The 12,132-nt window shown below is 42.4% G+C and overlaps 1 protein-coding gene across 3 annotated transcripts in view; it reads right to left on the bottom strand.

The window, feature by feature from the left end:
* The window catches only part of LOC122805478 (5'-3' exonuclease PLD3-like), a 697,284-nt gene that overhangs the window by 58,989 nt on the left and 626,163 nt on the right, over nucleotides 1–12,132 (bottom strand). For all 3 annotated transcript variants that reach the window (XM_044075664.1, XM_044075665.1, XM_044075666.1), the window contains one exon: nucleotides 10,511–10,650. In XM_044075664.1, coding sequence (XP_043931599.1) covers nucleotides 10,511–10,650 — 140 coding nt within the window. The remainder of the gene's footprint in view (nucleotides 1–10,510; nucleotides 10,651–12,132) is intronic.

The raw sequence follows: 12,132 nt of genomic DNA, 5'->3' as shown, positions 1-12,132 counted from the left end.
TTGCTCTCTGCAGACTGTGCTATCCCTTTTTCTTCCTTGGTTTCCCTTTCATCCTTCCCACATTTCCTCTCTCTCAAAAGAAAAAAAGTCTTCTTCCTTCTCTTTCCTTGTTGCACATTCCTTTTTTTTTAGTGCCCCTTTGTTGTGCTCCCCCCTTTTCTTATTTTTCTGTATACCCCTTTCCTTCTCTTTAGTGAGTCCAATGGGTGTCCAAGTACATGGACACCATATCAGTAGAGATACACATAGCATATCATTATTTAACACAATGTGGCACTTAGTGTTGTCCTTTTGAGGGATATATTGTAGTGCCCAGCTTGGTCTACTTCCATACTTGCTGTGTTTCTCATTTGCATAACCTTATGAGCACAACATATTTTTGTCTGTATATTTTAAACAACTTTAATTATTTATCACATTATTAGTCTACTACATAAGTTCACATATGCTAATAATAATCAAAAGGGAAATGTCACAGTAAGAATTTCCATTACTGTGCACATCCATTGTGCTGTAACGGAGACCTGGTTTAAAGCAGCAGAAAGCACCCCTGCGCTAACAGGCTACAACTCATTCCACACCTTTTGGTCCCAGAACATGGACTGAAGCTCCAAAGGCAGTGGTGTCTCCATATTCATAAAGGATATGAGCACCTCCAGACTAGTAGCCCAGCATAACGCATCTGAGATACTTTAGGTACAACTAACATTGGGTAAGACGGTGATTCAGGTCATAGCCTGCTATAGGTCCCCAACCATGTCCCAAGACTCTCACTCCAAGTTCCTAAGCACGCTGGAAGCTATTAGGGTACAACCCAACATTCTCATACTAGGTGACTAACTACCCCCTCCATCAACTGGGAAAACTACTCAGAGCACCAATACACTGGCCCAACTCTTCCTGGAATTCATCAGTTCCAATGTTCTGGACCAGCTCATTCTTACCCCCACTAGAGGAATAAACATCCTTGATCTGGTTATTACAAATATGGGCAACCGTTGCTCTACACCAATAATCAATTCCTCCCTGGTTAGATCCGAACAAACTAATCACCATGGAAATCGACATCTCATCCACCCCCCCCCCCCGTAAAGGTAACCACCATGAAAAACTTCTCCAAGGCTGACTTTGGGCTCCTAAAAACAGAGGTGGCCAACTTCACGGCACCCATGTCAATGGAAAACAGATTTGTGACTGACGAATCATACACCAATGCACTGTACAAACGCGGACATAAATGCATGGAACTAGCCACACCCAACAGAATCAAGACGCTCTCTTCCAAAAAAGGAAGTCAATCTGGTGGTCGCCTGCCATTAATAAACTCTACAACAGAAGGAAGAAACTGTTGCAGAAAAAGGTGAAGTCCCAAGACCGGAAAAACTCCCTTATTAGCCTCAACAAAAAGTTGAGATCCCTCATCAAAACTTCTAAAGCCAGCTATGAAGGCAGAATTGTGGCGAACACTAAAAACAATCACAAAAACTTCTATAGTTATATCAAGAATCTCCATGGCAATACCCAGGTTTGGTCTGAGGTACTGCACAGTGGTAACTCCTATAATGAGACAACAGATATTGCCAACATACTGGCCGACAGATTCAGTGTCAACATTACCCCTCCCCCCCAAAGGACCAATCACAATACCGCAGGAATGTCAGGCACCCAGCATTACTGCAGCACAGGTTAAAGCTGCATTGTCCAAGGCCAAGAATACAGCTTCCATGGGACCCGGCAATATCCCTGGATGTGTTCTACATGAACTACAAAGTGAACTGGCACCACATCTGTGTGCCCTCTTCAATCACAGCCTCACCTCAGGCTTTGTCCCTACCGAATGGCACACTGCTACAGTCATCCCTCTTCATAAAGGGGGAGCGACTACAGACCCAGGGAATTATCGCCCCATTAGCCTAATGAGTCTGATATGTAAGGCTATGGAGTGCATCATCATGGACCTAATTAATAAGGATATAGGGAATCTCCAAACTCTAGACCCCATGCAATTTGGTTTTGTGAAAGGTAATTAATGCCAGCCCAACCTGGTTGACTTCTTTGAGTCAGTCACCACAGCTGTGGATGAGGGCAAGGCAGTTCATACAGCCTACCTCGATCTAGCCATGCCTTTGATACCATTCCCCACTCAGGAATTATCGATAAACTCACCAAACTAGGCATCAACCCCTATATCACTAGGTGGATTGCAAACTGGCTCACAGAGAGAACCCACAGTGTGAAAGTAGCGGACTCCAAGTCAGACTGCTGACCAGTCACAAATGGAGCCCCACAGTGATCAGTCCCGTGTCCTCTCCTGTTTTGTATCTACATATCAGATGTCCAGGCCAAAATGGAGGGACTCTGGATGACCAAGTTCGCAGGTGACTGCAAGCTGGAAGCCATTATTAACTCCCCAAATGATGTAGACATCCTACAGAAAGGCCTCACTGAGACCAATGACTGGTGTTGAAACCATGGCCTTAAAGCTTAATGCCACAAAATGCGTCGTCATCCCCTTTGGAAAAAACTCAGTTCCCACTAATTACCACATCGATGGGAAACCCATTGAACACTGAAGGCACTATAAGAGATCTGGGGACACAGATTGGCAGCATTCTCTCCTTTGACCACCACATTGCCACTGTGGTCAGAAAGTACTTCTATGTGGCACATCTCATTACCAAGGGTTTTGCATCCAGGAAAGAAAGAGGTCATCATCTCTCTCTACTCTTCCGTCATTAGGCCAATCACCAAGTATAATGCCCCATTCGTCAAGTACCTCACTAGACACATGCAACAGCTGGAAAGGCCACAAAAGTACCTAACAAAGAGGATCCTAGGCCTTATCTACATGTCCTACATGGACAGACTCAAAAAACTCCAGCTATCCTCTGTTTCATATCGTCTACTTAGAGGCAATCTCTGCTTGACTTACAAAGCCATGTCTGACCCAACTCTGTTAGAAATGCTACATCTAAACAAATCCCAATCCCTCCACACCACACACTCCAGAGACCTTAACCTCATTACTACAATCAACAGAACATGCCGGAGGGACAGGTTCATATCCCAGAGACTACCCTTGCTCTGGAATAGACTTCCCATACATGTCAAGTAGAGCACCTCACTGGCCCTCTACAAGAGAAATCTTGATGAGTGGACGGGAAATAGAAAGTTCATCCCGGGGATAACTCCAGTGGCTCTACTTGATAGCGGCACTGGGAACGAATATTGGGCAGCACGATGCCAGGACACTTCTATGGGCTAGGTCTGTAAAGGCTGCAGGGTCATTAGCCTAGTACACACCTATGAACCTATGAACATTCTATTATTTAGTGTTGTGTATTAGAACATACAGATTTACTTTAAAATTTCTACTAACCTACTTAATTTATACATCTATTTAAACATGGCTTTGTATATATTGTTCCAAAATGCACCATTTATTTTTGTGAAAATTACTTCATCTTTTAAATGATCCCATCACTAGTTTTTATTTCCTTCTTCAATACACGGTACTTCATTTACAAGTTATCTTTGACTTCCACTTTTGTGCAATTGCTTCATTGGCTACTAATTTAGTAAGACCTTACTATGCCTCAACAATTCAAAACCAAGATACCAACTTGACAACACCATCTCCTTTTTAATATAATACGTTTACTCACCAGTTTTGTCAGGAGATTCTGTAGAGTCCTAAGTTTTCGTTTGGATAGTCACTGTCTCTCTGTGTCACAATATAGTGCTGTTTAGCAGTACAAGGTTTGCATAGAAGTATACCTCTATGAATTACAGCCCTAAAATATCTACTCCACAACACACGTAACAGATCTCACGCTTCTGTTACTTACATTAATTTTCAAATATCTTCCAGCAAATAAATTATTAGTTACGTACTTACCATAACTTGGTATCTGTGCTGTCCTTCTCTCATTCTACTTCACTGGTGCATTACAGATCCGATCCTCGGATCCAATTGGGCCGCCTTCAACAGACTTTAGCTTCCAGGCTTGAGCTCCTCCTTACCCACAGTCCTCTGCCCCTAGCTCTACCTCCTCAGATCGAGTTTACTGCCTCTAACAAAACTAGATAGAAAACAGAAAAGGAAACAAGGGCTCAACCTGGAATGTAGGTTCCAGCCAAGATGTCTTCAGATCCTCTAAAAAACAGAGTTTTTAGGAAAGGGATGGCTGGGTGGGTAGGTGAAGCAGAATGAGAGAAGGACAACGCAGATACCAAGTTATGGTAAGCACATAACTAATAAATCTGATGGTGTCCCTCTCATTCTTCTTCACTGATGGGTCAGAATCTCCAGCTACATAATTTCTTTTGTGGTCTGAAGGAAGGATATGCCAGAGCACCGAGGAGTCAAAAGATGTCCTGCTCCTAGAGATCATGTCCAACTTATAATGAGTCACAAAGGTATGAGATGTAGACCATGTTGCTGCAGCAAAATATCATCAATTGGAACTCTAGATGCAAAAGCTGCTGAAGCAGCTACAGATCTTGTTGAATGGGCTTTTGGAGTACTAGGCAATTTCAGACCATATTTGTCATAAATAAAAGTTATGCAACTAGTTATCCACCTTACTAATGTCACTTTAGAAATTGCTCAACCCTTACGGTTAGAGGAAAAGGAGACAACTGCTCAGATTTTCTGAATTGTCTTGTTCTATATGTAGATAGAAATGCAACGGTCTGTGAACATCCAGGGAGTGCAACATATATTCTCTTTTGTCAGAACAGATAGAAACATAAAGTGTAACATATATTATCCTTTGTTAGAATAATTTGGAAAGAACACTGGTAAGTGAATGCTCCGAGAGTTAGACTCTGTGGCCACTTTCGGCATAAAAGATGGGTTAGCATGTAGGGAAACTCTGTCCTTGTGAAAAATTATGTATGGAAGTTTAGATGAAAGTGTCTGCAATTGAAACTCTTCTCGCTAAAGTAATGGCTATGAGAAAGGCAGACTTCCAGGACAAAAACTTCAAGTCACATTCATTAGCCGGTTCAAAGGGTTTTTGGGTCAACGCTTGCAAGATTATTGTTAGATCCCACAGGGGAGTGGGGTTTTTGATCGGAGGCCTAAGAAGAAAGGCATCTTTGAGAAATGCTTTACTTATTTTGGTTGAAGTTATAGAACCCAAAGGTAATCTCGAATGAAAATTTGAAATGGCTACTAACTGGAGCTTAATAATCACAAAACTGGATCCTTCTTTAAATAAGGTCTCAAGGAATGAAAGAATGGAAGCAACAGTCGATGAAAAAGGGTCAATGTGATGATTAGCAGCCCAAACAGAAAAGTTCTTCCATTTGCTTTTATATACTTTTTGGTGGAAGCTTTCTGGGAAGCTAGAGTGACAGCTTTGAAAAGTGAGGAAAACCTGGACCATCTAGCAATCAAGGGAACTGGAGAAACCAAGTGGTTAACTTGAGGGTGGGGAAATCTGGGTGGAGTCCTACTGTAGGGTGATAAAGGAGGTCTAGTTTGGGTGCCAGTATCCATGCAGGATATTTTAGGTGAGACCAGAGGAAGGGGAACCATATCTGTTGAAGCCAAAAGGGGGCAATGAGGATCATGGTACTCTTCAAATGTTTGGCTTTCTGAAGAAATTTTGGAATCAGTGGAAAAGAAGGATAAGTATAAAGAAGACTGGGGCCACAGTGGACTAGAGCGTCTCACGGGGAACTCCCTGAAGGAGGGATCAGAATGAAATAACTGCTGCACTTGTTGTGTGGGAATGCAGAAAGATCGCAGCAGTGAAGACCCCAACAGTCAAATATCTTGTTCACTACTGACTGATTGAGGGACCACTCATGTGGCATCAGAATGAATTTGCTGAGCCTGTCCACCAATACGATGGATTTCCCTGGTACATGTGTTGCAAGTAGAAAGCGGTGTGAAGAAATCAACCATTCACAAATTCTTATGGTCTCTCTGCAAAGTGGGTAAGAACAAGTTCCTCCTAGCTTACTGATATACCAGACAACTGACATGTTGTTGGTGTGAATCGCAATAATTCCCAGAGTTATGCTGTCCTGAAAGGCTTACAATGATAGGAGGACAGCCCTTATCTCCAGGACATTTATATGCAATCTGGTCTCTAGGGCAGCCCACGTGCCTTGGACCATCTTCCCCTCAAAATGCCCCCCCCACCCTAGATGGGAAGTGTCCGTGGTGACTGTGGCTGTTGTAGAGGGGGAAGAATGAAAGGTCTGCCTACCGAGAGACTGGAACAAATCTACCACTCTAAATGGCTTCTGCAAACATTGGTCAGTCTGATAGGAACAGATAGGGGCTTATGCAGAACTGACCATTGAACAGCTAGTGTCCATTGTGGAATGTGCATACAGTATTTGGCTAGAGGTACTAGAATAATGTTAGCTGCCATAGATCCAAGTGCCCATAGAATCAATCGGGCAAGAGGAGATGGATGAGATAATATAGCTTGTACCTGAAGAGTCAAGGTGTTGCTTCGATGTTGGGGCAAGGAAGCTACTTGCGTAACTATGTTCAGTTGAGCCCTGATAAATTCCAAAGTTTGAACAGGCAATAGTTGTGACTTGTCTGAGTTTATGGTGATGCCTAGTTCGTGGGAAATCTGATACAGTCTCTGGCTTGAGAAAGCTGACACTGGGTGGGGGCAGTTAGGAGTCAATCATCAAGATATGGGAATACCTGAAACCCTTGCAGTCATAGGTGAGCTGCAACCACTGAAATGCATTTGGTAAATACCCGGAGGAGCTGTGTTGAGTCCAAAGGGCAGGGCTCTGAATTGGAAGTGATTGGCTCCCATGCGGAAATGCAGGTGACTTCTGGAGGAGCTGTGTTGAGTCCAAAGGGCAGGGCTCTGAATTGGAAGTGATTGGCTCCCATGCGGAAATGCAGGTGACTTCTGGAGTGCCTGTCTATTTTTATGTGACAGTAAGCATCCTTCAAGTCCACAGAACACACCCAATTGTCTTTTCTTAGTAACAGAAGGATGGACTGAACTGTAACCATTCGGAACCTCTCTTTCTTTACATATACATTGAGCTTGCTTAGGTCTAGGATAGGCCTTAGGTCCCCTGTTTTCTTTGGCACCAAAAAGAAATGGGAGTAAGTTACGTATCATCTGTTTGGCTGGGACCTCTTGGATGACTCTCTCTTGCATTAATGTTTTGATCTCTGGAACTGCCAACTCCCTCTGGGTGGGTGGAACATTGGGGAGCTTCTTTTGAAGCTTTGGAGGGGGGAGAGAAAATGGAATGTAGTAGTCTCTGAATATTATGCTTTGCACCCAAGCACTGGACATTATTTAGGCCCAGGCGGTTGGGTACAGTGAAAAACATCTCCCAATTGCCTCCAGAGTCATGCAGAGCTTCAGGAGTGCTGAAAGGGCTTGTTGGAAAAGGGTTCCCTAAAGCCCTGATTTTGCAGACCTCCTCTGCCTCTAGGGCAGTGTCTCAAATTAAAGCCTCCTCCTCTGCCTCTGGAAGAGTACTCTCCACTTTCATCAGGAAAGGGACCTTATGATTTTCTGGAACCAGTTTTTTCTAGCCCCTCTTTGATTTCTAGAATAGGTTAATTGAGGGGTAGAAAACTTGATCCCCATGGCAGAGAAGGTCTTACCCTCTTGCTCACTACAGGTTAGGGTGTCCTTCATTGATGGGCCAAACAAAGAGGACCCATCGAAAGGGGTGTTTACATAACATGCCTTAAAGGGGTCCATGAAATCACAAAGTCTCATCCATGCATGTCTGTGTATCGCAATGCTGGTGCTGGCTGCCTTTGAGGATCCTTCTGACAAATGGGAAAGGAGCCTCATGGAAAAGTTTGCTAGTGAAGTAAGAGTGGTCAGCTTTGGAGAAACTTTATCTAGCTCCTCCTTCAGCAAACACTCTGCCAAGGACTCAAAGTTCCTTCACTAAGTCTCTCTTTAGGCAAATAAAATGCGCCAAGTAATTAAGCGCTCTAAGTGAAAAAGTTGCGGAGACAAATGTGCACTTCCCGAACCTGTCCAATGCTCTGGACTGCTTGTTCGGTGGGTGGACAGTCTAGCTCTGCTGTGTGAGCTCTTTCTTAGTAGCAGCTGCCATTACTATAGCATCAACAGGAATGCCCTTACTCTAAAAAGGCCGGTCCTCTGGGGAGAAAATCTTATCTGGATGTTTTGGCACATTCTGTATGGTGTCCAGCTCCTTCCAGGCCTGACGGGTGACAAGATCTATATGACCATCTACCAGGGGGACTACCTAAGATGTAGATGGGCCTGCCCAAAGGCCTCTAAGAATACAGACTCCTCCGAAGAAGGATTTTTGGACAACCGGCCACCTCTTTGCTTTAAGATTTCTAAGATGTCAGCAATGGAGACATCATCCAGTGGTGATTTGGGGGATCCCTCTCTCTCATCATAATCCATATCCTGAGTGAGGGTGTCCAAGTGCCTCTCTTGCATGTCCTCTTCCGTGGGATCTTCTCCATGGGATATTCAAGCGAATAGTTGAAAGAGGAAGGGGCCATCTTAGGTGAGAGAGTTTGGAGGTCCTTAGAGGTGGGCTGACCCTGGACAGAAATGGAAGATCTAGATCTGATGCAGGGACACGGGGAGGAGCAAATGTCAACAGGGTCGGAGCTCTGAATGAAGAGAAAACCTTTTCTAAAACTCGGAAAGCTGAAGGCCCAAGGGATATCCTCCCCCACTCCCTTGGAGCTGAAACCACCAAGGAAGAATGAAGGTGCACCCCAGAGCCCCGGCTCTCCGACAGAACTGGACCTGCACTGATGAGAGACAAAGCTCCAAGAGGAGGGGAAAGATCCAACAATACTGGAGCTGAACCTCGCCCCATGGATCCAGCCATAAATTCATGGACCAAGGACTCCCTCTGATCTGAGGATCTCAGAGCAGAGGCAGTCAAAGTCACAGTCGGCATCGAGAAAGCAAAGGTCCACTGATCCGACCCCGAATCCCTTGGTAGACTGCTTTCCTGGGGGGCTCTGAAACCATTGCACGTATCAGAAAAGGAGAAAAAGAAGAAGTGGTAGGGACTCTCTTGGATCCACAAGTGGAAGGAGCTGGAAGTACCCCCATCTGGATCTGAGCCTTGATAATGGATCTAACCATTATGACCACATCACTGTACAGGCTCCTAGAGGATCTGGAAGAAGCCACAGAAGAAGGTCTTGTATGATTAAGTGTCTGCAAAATCTTGGTCGGCATCGTAAAAGAAACCGATCTTATGGATTTCCTAGATAAATGATTACTAGGTCCTGGATCCGGGGACTTGCAAAGCTGAGAAACATGTTGAAAAGTCGGACCCGAACTGGTAGGATCCGATGAGGTAGTTGGTCCGGAAGGAGGCTCACTTGGAGCCGTTATTGGATCTGAGGAAGCTGACATAGATCTAGGCACCAACACCCTCGGATCCAACTCTTTAGCGATCTTAGTGGAAGACTCAGAGGATGCCCTGGACTCTTTATGTCAGCACTTTTTTGCCTCAGAGCAATGAAAGTCCTCAAGGGGAGTTAAGCCCCTGGAGAAGAAAGTTCAGCGAGCAGAAGCCCTTTTAAAATTAGCTTGTTTTTACATTCCTGGACTGCCCAAGGATTGAAACCCTCACAGATCTTGCAAGGGGAACCCAACTGAGCAGTTGCCAAACAATAAACACATTTGTCATGTCCTTCAGAGTGTGGGATTTTTCTGTCGCACTCAGTGTGCTTCTTAAAACTAGTTGGCTTATCCATGTAAGAACACTAGCAAAACCCTAAAGCAGCCAATCCTAAAGAGAAAAATTATAAGTTATAAAAGTATAAAGCTTTTTATTTTTTTATTTTATTTTTTTAACAAAAGGGCCAAGGCCTGAAGGGACAGGAAAGACTAAGAAGGATAGACCTAACATTTCGAACACTAGGCAGGAAAGGGAGGAGTTTTATAAAAAAAGAAAATTTTAAATATTAACAGAAATTAGAAAAATATTAAGAGTTAAAATTTACTTGGCTGAGAATAACTCCGAGCACTGGAGAACGCGTCTGTACACACTGGTGGCAAACGAGATCGGAGGAGGTAGAGCTAGGGGCAGAGGATTATGGGTAAGGGAGGAGCTCCAGCCTGGAAGCTAAAGTATGCTGAAGGTGGCTGAGTTGGATCTAAGGAATGGATCTGGAACCCATCAGTGAAAAGAATGAGAGACAACATCAAAATAAATAAGATTACACAATCTTGTACTTCTTTGAGGAGATCTTATAAATTAGGAAAAACATTTTATCTTTGAATGTATAAATAAAAATGTGTTGTAAGCCCACCAAGGCACTAATGAAAACAAAGCACACATTTCTTGCAGAAATAGAGGCACTCTTCCATAATTAACATCACTTGTAATTGAAAATAACATGCACTGCATACTCTACTATGCTTACTGCTTTTGTAACTATTACGTTATAATGCTTTAAGTCAGTGTACTGAGGTTGCTTTTTAGGTTTTCTAGCTTACTCATGCATCTATTGTGTGTTAATCAACTACGATGTAAGTACCTGTGAGGGTTACTGTAGCGCATCATTGGGATGAAATCCATTACAGAGATGTAAACAAATATTTTTGCATCCCTGATTACACTAATGATGGCGTCCTGATCCCATGTCCGATCCTTTGAGCACAAAGATTTCGGAGCACTCTTAAAATAAAAATACAAATAAAACTAGTTAGTAAAATATAAAAAATGTAATCCTCACAAAATCTTCATCTGTTAATGCAATAATTGCACCAACATGAAAGACAATAAAATACTACAGCTTACACATTTTGAAGTTGTGACCAGTGAACTAAACGTTTTCTCTACATATTATTACAAAGTAGCCGATAGAACGCCTACATATATAAAGATCACCTGAATATTACAGCCAATCCTTGTGCAAAGGCATGTCTCAGGCATCCTAGATCCTTAACTATCCTTTGCCATTATGCTGTATCCACCACACTATCTGTGAAACAGTATTTCCTTAATTCAGACATACAGTCTTCCTTCCAGCTGCCATGTGCCCCACTCCTGTCCTTCCTCACATCCTCCTCTCTCATTATTTCCCTTGAAAACGTGGAGTACCAGGAGTCATAGTTCATACTTCCTTTTAGCTCCTCTCTCCCACTGACTGCATGTCAAGCTCTCAGCATCTTTATTTGTACCTTAGATTCCCCACTCTCCTCACCAAACCACTTCAGTGACTTTCAGCTACCCACTTTGTAAAAACAATTATTTTTCCCCCCAACTATGGCCACCAGTTCTGAAATAAAGTATTATGGATGTGGTTTTATTTATGGCTTGCAGAATTTGTGACAAACTTTTATTCCAAACTTCTAACCCTATACTCCATTATCAAATTTCATTACCAATCTGTGCTAATTTGAGCTGTATGATTTAACAATGCAGAAGGCAAGTTAGACTTTGAACACCCAGGAATATGTCATTAATTTGTCTGATTATGAATTTAATGATGTTGAAATGTCTGTTTTGAACAGGGGTTTAAAATTTATCCCCACGGTTGTCACTCGACTTCATGAATTGCATAAAGATACATATGTCTTTGGTAGAAAATTACAGCTTAAATATTTTTTTAAAAATGTTGATATGTCTTTGTTGTCAGTTAATGATGATAGTGTTAGCAGTTCTTCTGATAGTTTTTTTTCCTGTTTATCAGATGATGATATTAATGCATATTGTAAACTTGATACTGCTAGTGTCCCCACACAGTAATTTTATGCCTAATAGTTTAAATGGGGAGGTATGTCAGTTTGTTAGTTTAGTTAACTATTTTACTGAACTAGATTATAGGAAATATATGAGTAAAAAATCTAATATTAAATACAATTTACAATGTAATGAATGGAAAGGTTTGTTAAATCTTGGTAAAATGAATGACATTGTTTTTAAGCCATCTGATAAGGGCAATAAATTGGTAGTCATGCACTTTACAGACTATATGTCTATGTGTATGGATCATCTAGATGATATTAAGACATATAAAGTGGTAGATTCAAAGGTATATACTAGATCTACTGAAGAATATTTGGATATTATTAATAAAGGGGTGAGATTAGGTTATTTTTGTCAAACAGATATTAAGAAGAAGTTTCAGGTGGAAGGTTCTAAAATGGCCTTATT

Source organism: Protopterus annectens, chromosome 6.part1 (assembly GCF_019279795.1).
Source record: "Protopterus annectens isolate FY-2018-M chromosome 6.part1, PAN1.0, whole genome shotgun sequence".
In the NCBI taxonomy this organism is placed as follows: domain Eukaryota; kingdom Metazoa; phylum Chordata; order Ceratodontiformes; family Protopteridae; genus Protopterus; species Protopterus annectens.
Note: the sequence above shows the minus strand (reverse complement) of the source record. Positions and strands in the feature narration are given on the sequence as shown.